Below are 23,125 nucleotides of genomic sequence, written 5' to 3'. Positions count from 1 at the left end.
CTTTAATGGATGTTAGCTTACTATAAGTACTTTTCATCATTTGGCATATATAAAGATATTTTTCATTACTTTTCATAGCTGCATGTTAGTCTCCTATTTGAGTGCACTGTAATCGAAACAACTAGCCATTTACTGATGGGCATTTTTATTGGTAACCTTTTTTTTTTTTTCATTTGTAAAAAACACTTCAGTGAATAGTCTTATACATATGTTTTTTTGTATTTTGTCTTTGAGATAAATTCCTAACAGATTCCTAAAGAGATTGTTGGAACAAATGGTAAAAGCATATGTAATTTTGCTAGATATTATGAAATTTCACTCCAACTTTTTGCATTTCTACAAGCAGTGCATTTCCTCCACAGCCTTGTCAAAAGGCTAGTGTGTTGATATTTGGATTTTTGCTAATCTGACAGACAGAAGCTGCGTTTTCTCTTATTGGGCCTGAGTGGGGCTGAGTAACTTAATCTATATTTAAGGGATTTTCTCATTGCTTTCTCTGGAAATTGTGCATTCATATTTCTAGCCTTATTTTTTAAAATATATATTGCATATTTTTTAAAGAAAACCCTGAGACACTGGCCTATTAATCCTTTGTAGTACAGGTAGATAATAATTTTTCCACTTTATCATTTGATTTTTACTTTGCTTATCATGTTTTTGGTCATACAAAAGCTGTGTGTGTGTGTGTGTGTGTGTGTGTGTGTGTGTGTGTGTTTATATTGTTTTTGGTCATACAAAAGCTGTGTGTGTGTGTGTGTGTGTGTGTGTGTGTGTGTGTGTGTGTGTGTGTGTGTGTGTGTGTAATAAAACTCATTTTCTCTGGAGTTTATATTTAAGAAAGCTTTTCCTACAACCTAGTTATAAGAAATTCACTCATGTATTTTATTCCTAATATATGTATGGCTTTATACTATATTTTTGGAATTCATTCTGGTATACGAGCTTGAGGAATTCCAAAAGATTCCCAGGCCCAAGCCAGTATGAGCTGGAGAGCCATGGTTTGTTCCTATGTGTTGTTTCAGTTTGTATGCTCTTAGGTATCAGTTCGTATGTTCCACCAAGTCGGTAAAGTTCCTGGTGCCCCAAATTTTCTAAGTTAAAAACTCCTCTGAACATTGAGAAAATGTGTAATTATTCCTGAAGAATGGTATATTACAGCTTTGTGGAAGAATGTATAACAATTTAGTAAAAAAAATTGCTGTTTCTCTAGTTGAGAATTTTTTTAGTATAAAACAGCAATCATTCACTTGCATAATAGTGCTGCTACTTTCAGAAACAGTAACAGGATAAAGAGATATGCTTTGGGCAGATGGATGTTATATATTAAACGGTCTTGTTTTTAGCAGATTGGCACTGACTACTGCTTATAACAGTATATTCATTTCTTTTCTCAGGTTTAGAAAATTTACTACCCTCAAATGGACATACACAAAAACACAATAGATAATATAGACTCACCACTACTGGAAGCATCATTCAGATTGAGCAGTCCCCCTCCTAGCCCTCTGTAACTATGGTAACTGTAGGTCCCATTTCCGTTGATGTACAATACCTCCTGTGAACCTGAAACAGCTGAGGTTGAGTAAGTGGCCTGGGCCGCTTCTGGTTTACACTGTTTGTCAGCTGGAGCAGACTCGTCCTGCAATGACAACAGCAATCCATTATTTATCAAATCCCTGTGCTATTTCACCTTGAACAGGACTATCTTATTGTTATCTACATGTCTGTATTGAATAAGAAAAAATATATAGTTAACATTAAGTCAGAACATATGCCCATTTTCAACAACTTTGATAAAAACTAAAAAAAAAGTGAAGCAAAGTAACAACGTGAGACACATTGGAGATAGAGCAATTTACAATTTTCAACTGAATTTAAAATTATATGAAGAAAGTTGTTCACAGTAGCCAAGAGATGGAAGCAATCTAAATGTCCATTGGCAGATGAATAAAAATATGTTATATAAACACTCTGGAATATTATTCAACCTTAAAAAAAGGGAAATCCTGGCATATCCTGCAACGTGGATGAATTTTGAGGATATAATGCTAAGTGAAGTAAGCCAGTCAGAAAAAGACAAACATCATGATTCCACTTACACGAAGTATCTAAAATAGTCAAACTCATAGACACATATAGTAGAAAGGTAGTGCAAGGGGTAGGGGGAGTGGGCAGTAGACAGTTCACTGGGTGTAGAGTTTGTCACATAGAATGGGGATAGATCTGGGAAGTCTGTTGTAAAACAATGTGCATGTGGTTGACAATATTGTATGTACTCTACACTTGGAAATTGTTGGGAGAATGAATTTTATGTCAAAAAATTTTTAAAGAACTAGCTAATCTTAAAAAAATTACTTGAAGAGAAATTATAATTTGCAAGAAAACATTTGCAAAATTTGCCTTTCTTAAAATCTTTTCTTGCAGCCTGCTTGTTCTCTTCCTCCCTCCTTTCCCATCTGCCTCTCTCGCACTCTTTATTTTATGATTTTAGCAAAATTTATTGCATGCTGACCTCACACTAGGCTCATTACAACACATCACAACAGCCTAACAAAGACCTGAATAAACCCAGACCTTTCAGCTTGTTTGTCCTTTTTAAAACTCTACTGATCTCTGCAAACTGTACTTCAAAACTTCTAACCACGTCAAGTTGTAAGGATGTAGAAATTTAATTTTGCATAAAATTGTACATATTTTCAATAGTAAAACATATTTATCAGCTGTGAGTTAATAAAGTCTAAAATATATGCAACATATATGACTTCACTTGCCTACAGCATTCTTCAACTGTTCTTTGTTTTTTATTAAGACAGAATTATAAATGGATATCTAGTGAATTCTTAGAAATGTTTTTGTCAATCACAAGTATTTTGCAGCTCTTAAATTTAGAGTACATGTTTGGGAAAACATGTAACTTTCAAGTACATTGTGTGTGTGCATGTGTGTGTAGCACCAAGTACTAGAAAAAGAGGAACCATAGAATAAGTTTGCTCTATGGACCCGGTAGCATTGTTATACTCAGAGATATTGTAACCTTTCATGTAATGCAAGCATTACCATGACTATCAGAATAATGAAGTTAGGATTTTGCCCTTTTTTCTGATCTTTTCACATTTTACCTGATCTATTCAACTCAGACCATTACCCTCAGCTCTATAAATCTTAAATACATGATCTATGAACTTTTCATCTTTTCATTTCTAGGTAAGATTAAGAAATAAACAGCAAGCTTCCTCATTGTAAATTGAACTGAGAATAAAAAAAAAATTCCCAGCATTGCCTGTAAAATAAAATATTAATGGACCTAAATTGCTGTATGAACTTAAATGTCTGTAATTCCCTTTTGCCATTTAAACCTTAGGAATCCCTGAGAAGGTTAAACCTTAGAATAATACTTTTCTTGGGGGAAACCGCCCTAAAGAAGGGACCCAGATAGAATCAAATTTTGTTGGTATCACTGGCTCTACTATTTAGACTGGGAAGTCAGCAAGTTCTAGATATGTTTTTTAATTTCGAAAGTTACTCTTTGCCAGTAAAATGTACCCAAAGACAGGGGGTTTTAGACTATGGTTCTCTATAAAAGATATTGAGCTCTCACCAAATTTACCATCGCTATTAGAGACTTTTTCTAAAGACAAAACAATATATGTGGAAGGGTAGGAGTGGTACTATGATAAAATTTTATAAACAGTAAAGGTTGTTAAATAAGATATTAAAGATGATATTTCAAGGACTCTTGTGTTGCTGGAAGAATGTGCCATAATACGTAGGTGTAGGGTAAATAATCATACTAATTACAGGGCTACTATGAACTAGAAATATTAATAAAGTGGTTTTAGTCGTACAGAAACATAGCAACTATTAGAATCTTAGACTCTGTAACCATCTTTTAAATGGCATGTTACAATGGCAAGGTGTGTGGAGAATGATCAAACCAATGATGACTACCCCTCATGCAGTATCCAAAGGTCTTTTATAAAGGTCCAATGAAATGGTCCACATCTAAGAGTACAAATAATATATATTCACCAATACTAGAACAGAGTCATGTCTTATTCATTTTAAGCTTATTAAATGAGTAAAGCTTATCAAAAGATTGATAGATGATCTGTGATGTTTATATGGATTAACTATTTTCATGCATACAACTTCTGTTTTCTGTAAAGTAGTAGATTTCAAACTACTCTTTAGGAAACTGTAAGGCTTCTGGAAGAAACATCTCAGAGTCTTCCTGAGACTATGGGGCAAGGGCATACAGTTGCTTTCACATTGCATCGTTCCTCTTTACCCTGACTAGCACCTCTGCTGTGCTCTACTCTATAATCATAAAATGACCACAAAGCATTATGAAAACCACTGGGCCATAAAGTATTCTTTCTGTAAAGACATGTAGCCAATGAAACCCCGAAAGAAAGCAGAATATTCTATACTTCAAAGCAATTTTGAGATCCTTGGGAAAGGGTTGGACTCAAACAATTCTGCCACTAGTGTAACTTCGCAGTTTCTTGATAAAAAATAACTTAAGATGGTAAAATTTGAGTTTCTGGTCTGGAAAAAGTGGAGGCTCTTCTGAACATAGCAGTCTATTTTTCTGTGTTTCTAAAATAACAATAAAGCACATGGGAGAAGAGTTTAATGATGAGAAAAAAGAAAGAAGACATTGTCTGCACAATATTTTCCCTTTGACTTTTTGTATGGTAGAATTTGTATTATTAAACATTCTATATTTAAAATTTGCCTCATTATTAACTGTTATTCCAAACCACAGCAACTGCACTGAGCAGATAATTAATTCCATTAATAATCCAAATAGGCCTTGTAGGGAGTCATTTGTATTTAAACACAGACTTGCATTATTAATGTTCTTGGCAGTCCACTATATGTTGAGAAAAACAACATATGAAAATTCTAATAAAATCTGGTCTGTAGTCTAATTTAGGCAAAAGTTTAATATATGTTTAATGTTTTTCTCTTGATTACTATTATTGGTTTCAAAGAAGCATACATTTTAATGACATAAAAAATAAATATCCCCCGAAGTCACATTTTATCTCTGTAAGCAACTTTTAATAATCATTAGTTCCCAAAGTCTCAAAGCTGACAGCTTGCCTCCTGGTTTACTATGAAGATTGCTTTCAAAAGAAGATAATATTAATATATTATAAGATTACATATCTAGGCAATGAAATAAATTTTACTCATGAAACAGAAAAATTCCTATCCCAGCTTTTATGAGACATATTTCAAATTTTCTTTTAAAAATTCTAAAAAATAAGACAGCATCAATGATTGAATGACCACTAGCAGTGCACTAGATAATGCGGTTGTTTTGATTCAGATTCATTTGATTAAAAATATGCAACAAATTAAAGAAACACTTATGATGACTTCTATAATTAGGTTCTGGCCTTATCAATAATATACTCTTCAAGGTCCATCCATGTTGCAAATGGCAGGATTTCACCTTTTATGGCTGAATAGTATTCCACTGTGTATAGATACCACATCTTTATCCTTTCACCCACTGATGGACACTTAGGTTGTTTTCATTTCTTGGATCATGAGAGTATTGTGCTAAGTGAGATAAGTCAAATGGAAAAAGACAAATATCATATGATTTCACTCATATGTGGATTATAAAAACAAATTAACAAACAAAACAAAACAAACATAGAAGCAGACAACCAATTTGTGGTTACCAGTGAGGAAGCAGGTAGAGGAAGGGCAAAACGGGTAAAGGAGCTCAATCATATGGTGACAGATGGAACCTAGACTTTTGGTGATGAGCATCATGTAGTACATAGAGACTGTGATTTATAACGTTGCACACGTGAATCTTACATAATACAATAAATGTTACCTCAATTTAAAATATATGTATATCCTTGATATATATATAATTATGTATTTCATATTTTTTAACTGAGCTTATAATAGGATGATTGATTACTTACAGATGGAGGAGAAGAATGGAAATGGTTTTAAAAAGTAAACATTATCTACTCATGCCTTGCCCATTAACACACATTTTGAGAAGACTAGATTCTAATCCTTTGTACTCTTTTCATAGAAACTGGACAGAGGCAAACTTGAATTTGCTGAACTTGATCTGGTATTTGGTCCCCACAAGTTGAATTATTAACTCATTGCAGATGCCTAAGGAAAATTTATTCAAGTAACTTACACAGATATTTTTAAAAAATGAAATGTGATTGATTCCACTCAACTTCCTGAGAGTAAGCTTCAAAAAAATTGGATTGGAAAATGTTGCACTGCATTTACTATATCTCCCAAGACCTCTGCTTTTTCTTAGACTTTGTATCCTCTACCGTCTATTAAATATGCTGTATATTTTCATTAAAAGTTTTCTGTCTATAAAGATAATCAGAAAACTCCAATAAAACTTACAGCTAAATTCAATAATCCAGATACCTTTCTTCTGTTTGCTTTTCACCTTACACTGTTACAGCAATTGGAGTTTGCAAGGCATTTGTTGCAGAACATCAAATTACATTTTTAGTTCGGCATTAAGGTGGTCAAGCACCAGTGATCCACTTTTTTAAGGTAAAAAAATGTGCATAGACTGCAAATAAGCTTATCAATGCAAAAAAGTAAATACATGGTTAATTCAGACATCAATTTACCTGAACTTTCTGTAAGGCTGCTACTGGATTTCTCCTACCTTTACATGTTCTTTGTAGTCAATATGACAGAAGTGTTTTTACTCAAGTTACTGCTCTAAATTTCTTCTCTGCTCTATTAGTACAAATGGGGTGAGGAAGTGCAATTTATTTCACATATAAACTACTGGAAAACATCTAAACTTTCTAAAAGCTTCTCTTCTTCCATTTGATAGTAAGTATTCTAGAACTAAATATACTGCTAAGAGTTTCCAGGGAAATTCATAAAAGATCTGAGGGAACAAGAGATCCCATTTAAACTGTTTTCCTGCTAAGAAAAGATGGTCTGCACTTAAAGAAAATGTGCTTATTACTTGGGATGATGAGAAGTGACTTATATTGCCATCAACACACACACAAACACACGCACGCACGCACATGCACACACACAGATATAACACCCAGGAAGTAATTTTTCTCACATAGTTAGGAGCATTCTATACTGTCTCCTCCACTTGTTAGTCATATAAATGATTAAGATGCCAACAAAGAAGATGGTTCTTTGCAAAAAGATGCTCCCAACCCCACTAATACATATAATAAAGAGATGCTTTGCCTAAATCCAAGAAACCTATTAAGATTTGAAGTAACAGAGAAACTAGACTGAGTTTGTTTCTGACTTCAGAAACCAAAATTATAGCAGGATAGCTGTTACCCAGAGTTTTATCAAACTCTCCAAAAAACAAATTATGTTAACAAATTCTCTGTAGTAATATTTATGGGGGTGTATGCACACACAATTTTATAAACAATAAAGGTTTGAGAACTGTTGTGTTAAAGAAAAATACAAAGTATAGAGGGTCCCCAGCCCAGTCAGTATGTATGGATACATGGCTTGCAAGAAATAACCAAGTACACTGCAAAGTTATCTAATGTCTTCCTGGTGGCCATAAAGTTTTATTAAAAATAAAAGTAGAGACTTAACATTTTTAAATTGAAATTTTAATGTAACACTCTGCCATTTAATTATTGACCAAAAATACCAAATTAAAAAAAAAAAATGAATGTCATTTGTATAGGTTTCTAACACTAAATTTTGAGTTTCTTTGTTAATATGAAAATTTAAAAGTAGCGTTCCTTTAAGTTTCTAAAATCTGCAGATATAAAATTTTTGGTCATTAATTTTATATGTATATCATAGTATTGTTCACCTCAGAAAAAGCTTTCAGTTTAACAGAGCAATATCAAATTGATATCTGTAACATTAAATTTGAATATATTTTAAGTATAAGAAATATGTTCTTCAATTCATAGTTTTTTCGAGTATTTTTCATTTACAAAAAATACTCGAAAGAACTCAAAACATCTTTGAACCCATCCCTTTAGCTGCCTTATTGGATTAAAAAAACCTTTCTTAAATCAATTTTTAAAATCCCTTTTAACACAATATTCTCTTTTGATAAGTCAGTTGTAATGCTCTACCTTGTAATTCATTGGCAGGTATGGTTTCAGATTCTAACTACATAACTGTTACTCTTAAACTCTTACTTCGAATCTTGGCTTTCCCTCTGAGGCTTAAGTCTGAATTTCCTATTATTCCGTTATGTCAAATTTAACATTTTGAAATTAAATTTATTTCTTCTATCCTCCAGATACCCCTTGCAAATATTTTAAATTAAAAACAACAACAACAAAAAACAAAAGCAAAACACTTGTTCTATCACCAGTGTTTCTTGTTTTAGTTAATACATCATGCTGTTTTTGTTTTTGTTTTTCCATATTCTGGCCTCCTTCAGTCACATAATACCCAAGTCCTCTCAGCAGCATCTTGGAAACAACCCTCATTGTCATATATCTGTGACACACTCATTGCTAATACATAATTCAGAGCCCATTATCTCTTACTTGGGTTATTTTGATAACCTCCTGACCAGTGTTCCTGCCTTCTCATCATGTCCACATCTTCTGAAAGTATCTTTTTAAATCACTTATTATGTTGATGTCTCTTTCAAAACTTTTAAGATTTCCCTTTTTTCCCTGGTAATTAAAACCCAAAGCTCCTAGCACCCAGAGCTCATCAAAATTTGAGAACGATCTTATCAGCCGTATTTTCTGCCACTTCCTCTTGTGCACTCTGTACTCTGGTCATAACTTAAACTGGGAAAAAAAAACCCTTATCACTGTAATATTCTGAGCCACCTAAATTGTACTGTATGTGCACTAATATATAGAATTTTTCTCATAATTATTGTGTGTGTTATATCATATGATGAAGGTTTGTCACTTAAGTTTTTAATTTTATTTTCAGAATTTTAACACACATATGTAATGTTAAATAGTGAACGATATATTTTTCTTAAAAGATTTTCAGTACTCTTTTTTACTTTTTTTCTTCTTGTGTGAAATCAAAAAGTATTATCTCTCAATAAAGCAGGCTTAGAAATGGCCTTCATCAAAAACAAAGAGTTAAAAAATAGCATTTTCCTTTTTGCACGTCCTTACTAATCTAAATTCCAGATTAGCAAAATATTTTTCTCCCTAAATCTCTAATCTATCGCCCAGACACCCTCAAACAAAAGAAGCAGGGCCAATTTATTTGAAATTCTTGTATGTCTTCTCCTGTATGCAATTATCTTTATGACAAAAAAAATGCAAGAAAAGCAAATAGAGAGAAAAGATAACATAGGAGAGAACAAAGAATTTAACTGTATGTAAATTAGTTCTTTACCTCTCAGATTGTTATAGATCAAGAGATCTTGAATCAAATATCCTACTGAAGATGGGCAGTATGAAAAGAGTGCCAAAACAAGTATATTCTAACAGAGATTTCCATCAAAGCAAGAATCTAAACATGATAGTTATGCTAGAATTTCTAGCTATAAAACATTGCAGCTGTAATAAAAATTCAGAACAAATATTTTTAATATTAAACTTTAAGAAGCACAATGGAGGTTGATAAATTTTTTTAGCTTTATTAACCATAAGTCATTACATAAAGATCCCATTAACATGGTGATGTCAGAAGATTAAGGCTAATACCTACGTAAGGCTATCTGGAGTATGATGCTGTGCAGCAAAAGGTACATTATTTTATCCTCGATGTAATCAAATCTGTGATACATAAAGGGGCTTTATAAAGGGATGTAATTGGTTCCTGGTAGTTAATGATTCTAGACTAGTAATCTGGCTATGTATTTTTTTTATGTTGTCCACATATAATAATATGTATATATTATTAATGCTTAAATAAACTCACAGGTATTAATGTTTTGACTAAAATTGTAGCTCGAATAAAATAAAAATAATGCACGTTACTTTAAAAGATAAAAGAAAAAAATGACTTTCTTTTCATTTCTGTGGATATTAGTTTTCCCAAAGCACAAGGTTAGGCTACAATTATGTTAAAACTATGGTTGGATACATCATCATAAATGGCTACATAAGCATAAACCAACAAAACTCAGGCCAAGTACTTTAAAAGTAACCTCTCAGATACTATTTATTTATCTCATATGTCAATTATCCAAAATCTTCTAAGTATGGTCCTGGGAGTTTTCACTACTGGCTTAAGAAAATTAAGCTGAACTGGGAAGCAGACACTTGAAAAATACAATTAAAGTTTTTTTAAAAACTGGCTATGGCCAACAATTTTCATCTTTTCACATTTCTTTTTGAGCAAGTAGAGAAACTTGACTAATGATGCTATTTCAACACTGATGTTGGGAGGTAATCATAAATGCTTTTGAAATTAGAAACAGGTGTGCCTGCATGCTTGAATGAGCAAAACAAAGAACAATTCCTTCCTAATGTCACTCTACATAATGGATTCCATCATAGCTGCTTTCGATGAACATTATGTTCAATCATATAGTAAACATAATTCCATCCGAACTGTATATCTTGAAGGAGTCATATAATTGAGATCTTAATTCCTACACGTTGAATAAAAGCTTACAGGTTATTATAATTTAATTTAAACTGGGCGGAAAAATTACCCATCCGTTTTGATATTTCGAGTGTATTAATTACGAAATAGTCAAACCAAGGTAATTAGAAAAGCCATCAAAAATGTGATGCCTGAATCACTGAATGATAATGCTTTCACACTAATGTTAAATTAAATTTTAAAGGGAACGTGCATCAGACAACATGAAATAATCTAAAAATAAATAATCTAGTGATGAATTTAAAACACACTGCTTAAGCCTGACTACTTGTGGGTACTATGTTATACATAAATAGAATACTGTTTTTTGTTAATGTTTCTCTCCTTAATAGCTCTACTTTTGACTGTGGGTGTAGGGGATGTAGTAAGAAAAGAAATATCACTGCCGATATATTTCTTCACATATCAGATATAAAGTTTATATTTTTTTCCATACACAATGAAAAGCTCATTTGTTATTCAGGAAGTTATTAATTTCTAGAAGTTCTCCATTAATATTCTTGAACACTGCTTGTATTTAAAAAGTAGTGGTATTACCTTCCTTAAGATACTGGGTTATATTACCCTACTCCATAATAAATTTTGGTAGCAATAGATTCACTAAGCTTCTCCTTTCCTTCCGTTTTGATTCTCCTTGAGTTTGCTACTTTCTCTGCATAATTTCCCTCCAAGATCTCATCTGTGTTTATGTCTTCATCAACTCCTTCTACATCAAAGACCTCTAAATCTAAATCTGTAGCTAAGAGCTATTCCCAGGCCCACATTTTCAACTACCAACTAGACATAAATACCTACACAACCCATGGGTGCTTCCCACTCAATAAGTCGAATTATATACTTTATCTTTTTACACTCTCACTTCTCCTGCCATAATTTTCTCTTGCTCCAGAATTCTTAATTTCAATTAATGATACCTCCATCTATCTGGTGTCCTGAGCCACATTAACAGGCACCTTTTTTATTATCTCATATGTACAACCCAGAAGCAAGTCTTATATAATCAATGTTTTTGATCAGTGGATTATTTAAACAATGTTCTATTGAATGTCTTCTATTTACCAGGCTACACATTCAGCTAGGTTCTGGGGATATATCATCAGATATATCATCAGATAAAACAGACAGGATCCCTGCCCTCAAGGGATCTACAGAGGTATGTGATGGAGAAGAGATCAGGTAAGAGAAGAAAATGAAAATGATAATGAATTCAAAGAGTGATAACCATCAATAATGAAATAAAATAGGGTGATGTAAAAGGATGATTAGAGAGGCTGCCCAAGAGGGAAGACTTTTCTGAGAAATATACATAAGCCAATTAGCCAAAAGTAAAATGATAGAAAAAAGGCAGTCACGTGAAGATACAGGGGAAGTGCATGTGTGTGAATGTGGCACAGAAATCCAATTTGTTGACTGGTGCATAGACATAAAAATCTATTTATTGAACTACATAGTTATCTATCACTTGAGTTTCCCCAAACCTCACTAGCCTATAGTATATACAAAGGGAGTTAAATTAAAGGTATATTCTATATACTTTTTAAAGTATATTACCCAAAATTTACCCAACGTGCTCATGTAGGACCTCACATTCCTGAAACATTTGCCCAAAAGTATTTCTAAGAATCCATAAAGCATCCGATCAGCATGAGGTGTTCCTTTTGCAGAGTGCCTCTCCTGGGCTGGACTGCTATTTGCACTAATCTTGGCCTCATCCCCTGCCAGGCACTGCTGCCTTCCTGCCAGTAACCACCACTGCTTCTTCATGGAAACCCCATCTCCTGGTCAGTACCTGAGTCTCTGTGATGGTTAATTTTATGTGTCAACTCGACTGGACTAAGGGCTGCTCAAAAACCTGGTAAAACACTAAATAAATGTCTTCAGATATTTATAGGCAAAAATTCAACCTTGTTTCTTAATCTCTTAAAATTCGCTAACTGCCCCAAACTATAGCTTCAAGTGCAAACAACATTCAATTATTAAGGGCTGTTTTTATTCTAAAATAGCCTTTAAAATAAAATTAAGCAAAGTGAAAAATAATGAAACCATTTAGGATATTTCTCTATGAATTCAGCATTATCGTTACTTCAAAACTTCTCTTTGATGGGATTTATTCTGTTTGTTTTAACCCAGGCACTGTGCAGGAGTCTGGATTTGCTGATAATTTTTTCATTTCAGTATAAAATCAGCAAGGTGATTAATACTTTTAATTCCCAGGAGCCTATATTATGCAAATGTACTACAACTTTCTTTTCTCCTCTGCCTTTTTTGAGTCCTTGAAAAGAGAGTGATGGGGTATAATCTTGTATATAACTTGTGAACAGTTCATAAAATGAACACTCTGTTTCTGGTCAGTGGCTCATCCCGGAGTTGCAGTAAAATGACGAGCTCAGCAGCCCCATCATTTTCTTTTGTCTTGCTGTGTTTGGGTAGACAAAGGGGCACACTTCTATCTGCCCTGCAGAATCCATCTAAGTAGGGTTATATTAATCATTGTAAAGCTTTTTGAATACTGTAAAGTAAAATGCTGTATAGGTAAGGTATTTAATACCCCCACCACCAACAAAAAAAAAACCAATATGATTGTCTTAACCTTTGTAGAAGGCTGACTTAAAAAGAAAGCTCTCGTTCTAAAATGTGTGCCTTTTGGGGGTGGCTTACTGAGGCTGCCTTTTCCTTAAGGGGCTCTCTCACTCCTTCCAGGGCTTTACAGTGTTTCATCAGCTCTGTGGGCTTTCAGGATGCTTAATCAGAGGCATCCTTCATTATAAATGACTTTATTTAGTTAATTTATTTTTTATTTGCCTTATAAATGGCTTATAATTCTAGCTTAGAGACTCTGGCTTTATTTTTAAACTAAACATATCTTTGCTATGACCAAACATAAATGATGTGTTTACCTATTTGGGGAGGGACCCAGAGGCTTATCTTCCTCTGAACTTGCCAGGAATAAGAGGCAACTCATTTCAAAATGAATACTGATAGACACATGCCAAGCAGGTTAAAAAAATAATAATTTTGCTCAATTGTTTCCCTTTTGTTTTGCACCAAGCAAGTCTGCTGCTTTCAAGTAGCTCACAGAAATCGCACAAAAAGTTAAGATTTTAACTAGGAAGTAAATCTTAATTCAGTGGTTGGTTAAGGACAAAGTTTGTAATTCAGCTTGAGTTTGATTTATATTCATATATTCTTACTGATATATATTCATATATTCACCTATTCTTACTGATACATATATTATTTCTAATATAGCAAATATCCTCTCAAGGACAAAACTATATATTCTTCTATGCTAAAATAGAGAAAAGAGAAGAGTCTAATTTAAATAGCTTTCTTATTCCTATTTTAACAATTTTCTATTCTACTATAGCAATGTGCAGAAGAGATAGTATCTGTGCATTCGTATAAGTTGGAATGGGTAAAACATCTAAGACTATCTTATTTCTCATTCAAATGATTTTTTCCAAAAGATTAGCAAAGCTTTAATTTTTAAAGCAAAAATGTTGGAAAATATGTTCAGATGATAAAAGACTTCTAATACAAGGTAAATCAGTCTTGATATACTTTAGGTGGCAAACTCAACAATCTCCTCTAGAGACCAGGCAAGGTACGTAAATGAGTTGAGACCCAGCTATAGGACAATAGGAAGTTGTGGGGACAGTTGTAAATTCAAGAGCACATGCCCCATTGAAAAGCAGTCAAATGCGAACACTTTACAACAATATTTGGGCCAAACAAAACACTTTTGTAGTCTGCTACCCATTTGCCACCCCTCCTATATACTTTTGATATATCTAGGTATAATGTACTGAGAAATGAATGATTCATTTTTATTTTTGTTTCTTTTCAGAATATTGGAGCAGTGCTTTTCTCAGTTGCTGAAGCAAGTCATGTGTTACAATGCAAGGGTATATACTGAATTATTCCTGGAAATACTTGTAAGACCTATCGAGTATGATTCATCTTTGCATTGGACCCTGTGGCCACAGTTATAGCCCAGCCCCAGGTCCCTCATCTGTGCTTCTTGAACAGAAGCTCCTGAGTTAATCGATACAAAGGCAACCACTACGTTTGCTTCATATCTGAGATTCAAAGGACATTGTCACAAAAACAGACATAGGCCCACTCCTCCTACTGAGTGGCTTGCTCAGGAAGGAATAAGGGAAGGGATTTGTAGCCAGGCAGCCTTACTATTTATCCTTTCAGTCTTTCATGGGGGTGCATTTGGGCTGTTAACATGCTTGTCTTCATGCTAAGATACATACAACTTTTTAGACCGCTTTGAATGAGTGCCTCCATAATTAATAAATCACTGTCAAATTTTCTATAGTGCTTTCATATTCAGAGAAAAGCAGTAAGGTAAACAAAGAAACAAAGATAAATAGATGTTCATTTTAGTTTGATTTTAGAACAGAATATACACATTTAAAGCTTGGTCAGCACTTCACAGCTGATAAATGGGCAGTACTTTCAAGAAGCAGCTCATTAAAAACTGGTTTCCTCCTCATCATTAAGAAGCACTTAATAGTAGTCTAATTATAGATGGCCTCAATTAGGGGATACGTACAGGATATATGTGCATGTATCACTGAGTTCTAAAGCAGAAAAAACATTTTAAGTCTATATAGCATTCCCATTTTATACTTAACATTTATTTTAACTAAGCAAAATATTTAGGAAAAATAAATTTTTTAAAAAGATTTTGTGTATGGGGGTGAAGAGGTACTTTACACAAGTATTTATTATCTGTTTGACAGTAACAGCATAATACATGTTTGCTACATTCATGAAAGAGCAAAGCATATATCAATAAGCAATAGGGCCGATATTCACCTTTTAAAAATTTCATTTCTAATATTTGTACTCTCCACATCTATCATTGATTTTGGATGACTAACATTTCCTCTTATTTTGATATAAAATTTCATTTTGTATAAAAGTTTATCTGTACTAGGTTCACTATGTAGGAGAGAAAGACAAAGAATCCGTCAGGCTCCTGATAAAACTCATGTAATTAAAAATAAATAAATAAATGATATCGACCATACTTAGAGAGTCTCACCCATATCAGATTTAGCTCATTCAGAATATCAAGTTTGAGACTTTTTGAGTTGATTGTGTTTAGATGGATTTGGGATTTAGAGTTGATGCTGGGATAGGTTAAGACTTCTGATGAAGTTGGGATGGGTAAATGTATTTTGCAAGTGGAAAAGACATGAATCTGACAAGGAAGGCAGAGGGTTGACTGTTATGGGTTGAACTGTGTCCCCCCAAAACATATTTTGGACTCCTAATACCTACTCCTGATATCTGCAGACGTGACCTTATTTGGAAACAGGGCCTTTGCAGATGTAATCTAGTTAAGATGAGACCATACTGAATTAGGGTGGGGCTCTAATCCAATATGACTGGCATCCTTATGAGAAGAGACACAGGCACAGAGGGAAGGTGGCCATGTGAATATAAAAGCAGTAATTGTTGCCACAAGCCAAAAGATGCCTGGGGCTACCAGAAACTGGTAGAAGCAAGGAAGGATACCCTGCTAGAGGCTTTGGAAGGAGCATAGCCCTTCCAATGCCTTGATTTGAAACTTCTAGCCTGCAGAGTTGTGAGAAAATAAATTTGTTGTTTTAAGCCACAAGTTAGTGGCACTTTGATAGCAGCCCTAGGAAATGATTACAACCCAACAGAGTGAACATTGTTTTTCTTTGGTCTTTCAGCATTCATCTGCTCCCGTTTAGTCAACTGTATCTGATTTTCCTCTCCCACTCTTACTCCATGTACTTTGAGAAGCTAACTATACCCATGGATCCAAAACTGAGCATTCGACTTATGCATATTCTGTTCTCAGCAGTTGCTTCAGGAATGAATGTGCAACCCAATCACTGTCAGCAGGGTTAGATGGAAAACTGGAGCCACAGCAGCCATTTTTCTACCATGAGGGACAAACTGTTTAAGAACAGAAACAACAAAGATGACGCAGAGCCAAGAGATCTCTGAGAGAGATCCTATTTATCTATAAGACAATCAACCACACATAAAGCTGGAATTTTTAGTTACTGCTAGAGTTCTTAGTTACCTGAGCTTATGAATTCCCTGTGCTTCAACCAGTTTTGACTACATTTTCTAACACTTTCAAGTATGAGATTTCTACGTGTTAGATTTCCCAGTTCTTGTCACTGCTCTCCATCAGTTGCTTTCAACGGTCACTGAATGCCAGCCAGTTCCCTTTCTCCTGGGTCATTGCTAAAGTTAAGATCAAAAAGGAAGTTTAGTTTTTGGTCTGGTGTTTCACTGATTACCTTGTGATAAGTGAAATGCTTTGAAAATTCCTAATTCAAGTCATCTTTGAGAAAAAAATGTTAACCAGGTTTCCTCCCCTTTAAACTTGTACTCATTGGATACTTTCATATCTGTCAGTCTGGCAGGCTGCAGACTGCAATACACAGGCCTGTAGTAAATTGTATCTTAATGGCCTGAGACAGCAGACAGAAGTCCCTTAACTTTTCCTGAAAGAATAGATATAGAAGAGTATCTCTCTTCGTATGGATTTAGATTAGATTGGGTATACCCTCAATTTTTGTGCCATTGAGGTAAATGTATGTTTTTAAATACATTTTAAAGGGAAGTTTATTATAATAATAAACTAAATTTTATATATTCTTCTGTCCAAACGAGCTGTGCTTCCAAGTTTTCTGGAAAATTCCCCTAAAGCAATTTTGATGCTGAATCTTAAATTCAGTTTATCATGTATGGCATTTATTATATATGTATTCTTTTGTAATTTATGAATGTTGCTTTGAAATTTGTGTAGTCAATATATTAGATTTCCTCAAGCTTTAAGCAAAAACAAAACATTACTATCCTAATTATATTTCTATTTTTCCTTTGTCAGTAGGATCATTTATATTTTCATCAACTCGAAAAAAAAAAAGAAAAAAATGCAATTTTTCAATTTCTCCTAAAGGTGAAAATACATGTCTGTTTTAGGCAAGTTCATCTAAGATTATCATACATCTTACTTATCACTGGAATAGACATTATATTTTTTTGCTAAAAATTATGCTGTTATCAAGTTTATCTGAATGTTTAGATTATATATGATTAATAATTGTAACTGTTTATAAAATATTATATAATGATATATAATTTAATGTTACTATTAAGACTTCAGTTTTGGGGAGGTCATGTTCACATTAACACCAAATTTAGCCTACTAAAGCAAAAGTAATAATTTAAAAACTCAAATGTGTACCCCAGTAATGATCCCAAAGCCTTTTTTTTTTTACATATTGACAGATATCCTCTAGTTTATGTAGACATAATGTGTATGTATGTGTGTGTGTGTGTGTGTGTGTGTGTATATATACACACACCTTTTTATACATAACTTTAAATAGCCATCTTTTGTGTATAAGGAGATGCATGCACATATTTGTGAGCAGAGAGTAAATTAAGGACAAAAATCATTTATTTGTTGAGCATAGGCACAGCATGAATAGCTAAAAAAAAAAAAAAAAAAAAAGCCACCCCCAGTTTACAGCATCTAACCCTTTCCTTTGTTAGCAACACTGTTTAAAATATCTTCTCCCCAAGGAACAATACCCTAGATACAAAATACACAGTATCTACTTATGGTAGATGGCTCTGCAAATCATCCAAAGGCACACAGTTGTCATTGCCTTTTGAACAAGGACTCCTTGTGAAATAAGTACTTAAAAATTAGATAAGCACCGAATAAAGGAGAAAGATGGCCACCATTAAGGAACAATAAACATACTTGTATATTAATGCTCAAATGTGTTGCATTTAGGATGGAACTTCCTCCAGAGCTTGCAGTAGCACTTGTATCAAGCTGCTCTATTAAGCCTGCTGCTATGACAACTATCCAGGGGCAAATGTCAGGTCAGCTCAGCATCTGTGTCTCGCTGTAATTGCTTTGTCAGAAACCTAATAGCTGCCGCCTTTTTCACCCTGAATAGTGAAAAGCAACAGTGTCCAAAGAACAAAATGTTGAGACATTCTTTATCCTCTCCTCAGCCTACACCTTTGGTTCCTATCATATTGTTTTTGTGGTTTTCCCTATTTGGTGTTAAAACTGTGTTTACTAGGCTGTCAGACAACATTTTGAATTGCAGTATTCATTCCAGTGATTACTGCTCTGTTTGGCCACGTATCACCATCCTTAAGCTTGAGCATTCGTATTGTGTTAGCAGGCATCTCATTAAAAGGCTCTCTCCTTCCCTAAAACTTTTTGTGATGCTACATCCAGCCACATATGGATATTCATTTAGTGCTTATCCTAATCTCAGTATATAACTAGGTATCTTTGGGGGCTCAAAGTGATGAAAAGCCAAAGCTGTTTTAATCCTACAGAGTGATACAAAATTGTAGAGTCAATATTCCAAAAGACATCTGGAGGCCATTACAACGTTGGGATATAATCATGTATTAAATATGTTGTGCTGATAGTTGCTACATAGAGAACTAGGAAAGGGACTTGTTTTTTGGGTGGCTGAGATTTGATCCAGGAGGTGTTTCTTAAAGTAGGTGTACTTTGAGACAAATGTCCAAATAAAAATGGGAGTGGAATGGAGCTGACGAAAAGCCTGGAGAAAGACATATGGGTGTGAAGTGTCAGGATGTGCTTAGAGGGTTAAGAATTCTGCTCTATATTCACATACTTCTAAACCCCCAAAATGTCATTTATATAGAAAGGAAACAGGAGCAACAATGAGGAACTACATTTCTCATCTGTATAATTTTTAGTCATAAATAATAAGAGTAATGATATACACTTCAATGAGTTTTGGAAAAAACTTAAATAAGAAAGTATGTGAATTCATTAAGATATAAGAGAACACACACACATTAGTATAGTTAGGTATATATGTTTCCCATACATGTCCTGATTTATTTCCCGTTATAGTTGAGCTGATACATTAAATGGTGAAGAACTTGGAATTTAAACCTGAATCTGGGTATTTGAAATGGTTTTAAAAACTTTTGTTCTTAGAATACCAATTATCAAATAAATAGTAGCTCCAGAAATTAAAGTAATGTAAAAAAAAAGCATAGAAAGGATTCTGATTTTAAAAACTACCTCAAATGCAGAATCCTATATAAAGAATTAAAGAAAATACACAGATAACTATGCAGTTCCCTAGAAAGGAAATTTTCCTCACACATATGAAGACTACAAAGCATGATAGCTTCATTTGACTTCTCAAACTTGCTTCATAGGCAATAATAAATGATAGAAAAATGCAATTGAATTAAACTAATGTGACCTTCTGAGTTCTGCATCCAAAACAGTATTCAAATTCTTGTGTGCTATGAATATATGATGGCATTAAAATTTGAAATTTATGAAGCATTCTGATTTTCATTACTCAGAACATTACCCTGAAATCAAAAGGGAGCCAAATTCTTTGTACTGCATTGTCCTTTTTTCTTCTCTTAAAAGATAAATTCTGTTTCTAGTGAAATATGGAAAAATCATTGAAGAAGGAAGGAAGGAAGGAAGGAAGGAAGGAAGGAAGGGGAAGGAAGGAAGGAAGGAAGGAAGGAAGGAAGGAAGGAAGGAAGGAAGGAAGGAAGGAAGGAAGGAAGGAAGGGTCAGTCTAAACTGAGAATAAACTTTTCTAGGCCTGTGTATAATTAAAAACTTTACTTGACCTGTTTTTTGATGGAAATCAATGACTCTGGAATTCAGATAAACTTTTTTAGTTACATCTACCCATTTGATACTTAAGTTTTACAGTTACAGCTATGATCTCTTTTGTACTTTGCTCTCTGCAGTCTTTCAGGGACTCAGAACTCTGACTTCTATTAAATCTCAATGAGATTTTCTTAGAGGATTTGGGAAACAGAGGCTAAGCACAAACCTCAGGGATGAAAAAGTGACTGTTCCTGTCACGTGCCAGGAGTTCTCCAAGTGTCCTTGAGTATTAGGGCCAGAATGCATTATTTTTTTCTTAAATAAAACTAGCAAAACCAAAACTAGAGGGGGGAAGAAACATGAAATGTCATTAGAGGAATGATTTAATAAGAAGTTTGCTCTTAATGTAGGAATCTCACTGGACTTTCCATTTAAATGTAGAATTTTAAATGTTATTTTGGTCTTGCTTATACTCAAGGTAAAACATTAAAATGAGCTTTGAAAAAATATAGCTTGCTTTTTTATCTATATAAAAGCATCAGTTTCTCTTGATGAAAGAGTACAGGTAAGGGCTTTTAGAAAACAGCTTTGCATAAACTCCTAAAACAGTGAGAAGCATTCCTTCTTACATCCCATTAATGGGGTGTAAATAAAAGCAAAGATAGGTTGTCCTTTAGACATCTAGAAGCCATTGGTTTGAAGCACAAAAAATTTTTAAAAAAATATTGTTGATAAGGGAAAGAACGCTGAAGATGGGCCTTCTTCATGAGGGTGAGAAACGTACAAAAAATTAAACCATTAGAGCAAAATTGATTGGAAAAGATCAACATTGCTGGCAAGCCTAGCAGAAAGTTGAGCTCCTTTCATCATTATGAGAAAGAGGTAAATTACCAAGAAAGCAGGCTGACCTGCCTCAGGGGTTTTCTCTAGGACGATATAGGATGACCTGTTCTGTCCCATTCTCCAGTACCTATGCCTGTAGCTAAAACTCTAATGCCAGCACTGCACAATCCTTAGTGCAGATTAATAACTTAATCCACCATTAAAATTTGTGATTAGAAGACTATCTTATGAAATGAAGATGCATTAATATTTTGGAAAGATTTCCACTAAAAATTAAAGTCAATTTAAAGGAAGGCTAATTCTCAGCTCCCAAGAATATCCAGCTCCTCGGGAATCCTGAGTTCCGAATGTGCTGAGCAAGAGAGCAACGATGTGTTTCTTGAGGCCAGTGGTTTCATTGCATCTATCGCGAGTCATGTCAAACATCGTAAATCTCTTTAGGAAGCATAGTCCAATTCGTCAAGCTATTATACTATCTAATTTCATAATCAATTTGTGACCATGGCTAAATTCCCCCAATATACACGATATTGTTGTATCATGATAACTAATGGGATTTAAAGTAGTTAGATTAAAGAGAAAAGATAGGACAAGAATGAACAAATTGTGAGAAAATTACAAAAAATGAATATAATGGCATGAACCAAATATATCAGATTCTTCATTTGTCTACTAAGCCTAAAAATAATTGTTTTTAAAATAAATAATATTAACAAAAATGCTATCTTCATGGAGAATCTAGTAAACCATATGTTCCTCTGACTTTGGCACTGAAAAGAGCATCAACATTACGTTGAATTTCTCTGTCTGAATTCAAACCACCTACTCATATTCTGACATTTAGACACTTAAAATTAATAACACATTAAGCCAACAATGTACCTAAAATTAAAAAAAAAAATTCTATACAAATGTGAGAGAATTCTCAATGAAGCCAGAACACCAACTAGAATAATAGACCAAAAATCAGAAACTGAGGCTTGTTCCCATCTTTCACACACACACAAAAAAAACCCTTTCACGTCATCTAAGAGAAATAGTTTCAGCTTCAGAGTTCCCATCCATGAAAGAGGGAAACCATTTGATCTACATGCTTCTCATTACTATTCAGTGACCAATAGAACGATGCGCTGTACATCACTGCTCAGACATAAACAAACATATAAGAAAAATAAGTACAGTAAGAAAAAATACAGAAGTAACCTTATTCTCAATTTAAGAAGTAAAAATGGTTTGGAAAAATACCGTAATGTCAGTGTTTTGAGACATCATAAAAAGAAAAGATAAAAAGATATTTAATAGAGAAAGAATAACAAATTTTTGTTTATAGTTACAAAGCTAAAACTATAGGAAAGCATTAAACTTTGATTCCTCATCAGCTGAATGAGGACCTCACCTCTGCCCCTGGTCTCATCTACACTTCCTTGTCCCTAGGGTTCTGAAACTTCCTAAAAATTGGACTTGTCAGTCTCCTTCCCACTCCTCTCTGGCATGTACTTAAAACCTAAATAACTTCACAAGGCTTGTAAAACCCCTGCACCACTTAGTTTAAACCTTCATATCCGATCCCCTCTCCTTCATTTCTTCCTGAGAATTTCAAATTTCCCTCACAGGAGATTGCTGGTTTTAATGTTCAAGAAACTTTCATGTTTGGAAATACTCCATGTTTCTGAAATATCAACCTCTACCACTTTTGTCTCTCAAAATCGCCTTCATTTCTCAAGGTCTGGCTCAAATAGTGCCTCCTCTGAGAAACCCTCCTGGGTTCCTCAGGAAGAATTAGGAGCACTCTCCCCTGGCTCTAACGACAATCTGATCACACCCTCATTAAAAGAATATCTGCAAAGCACCAAATAAATCTAGTAACCGGGTAATTCCCCAGTAAAGGTTCCCCCTCCCCTTGCTTTCTGACAATTATGTAAAACAGGTTTGCAAAATGCCTTGCACAGTCCTGCATCCACTAATGTTCTCCAATAGGAAAATGTTAATAATATCAATTATTAATTATAATTATAAACATGTTATAATATATTATATTTTTATATTATATTATAATAT

The 23,125-nt window shown here is 33.9% G+C and overlaps 1 protein-coding gene across 12 annotated transcripts in view; it reads right to left on the bottom strand.

The window, feature by feature from the left end:
- The window catches only part of NOL4 (nucleolar protein 4), a 276,392-nt gene that overhangs the window by 36,326 nt on the left and 216,941 nt on the right, over positions 1–23,125 (bottom strand). For 11 of the 12 annotated variants that reach the window (XM_025038637.1, XM_006919989.2, XM_006919990.2 and 8 more), the window contains one exon: positions 1,459–1,639. The exons of the other annotated variant lie outside the window; for it this stretch is intronic. In XM_025038637.1, coding sequence (XP_024894405.1) covers positions 1,459–1,639 — 181 coding nt within the window. The remainder of the gene's footprint in view (positions 1–1,458; positions 1,640–23,125) is intronic. 12 annotated transcript variants of the gene reach the window in all.

Source organism: Pteropus alecto, unplaced genomic scaffold (assembly GCF_000325575.1).
Source record: "Pteropus alecto unplaced genomic scaffold, ASM32557v1 scaffold146, whole genome shotgun sequence".
NCBI classification, from domain to species: domain Eukaryota; kingdom Metazoa; phylum Chordata; class Mammalia; order Chiroptera; family Pteropodidae; genus Pteropus; species Pteropus alecto.
The sequence above is the reverse complement of the archived record's forward strand: the minus strand, read 5'-3'. Positions and strand labels throughout refer to the sequence as shown.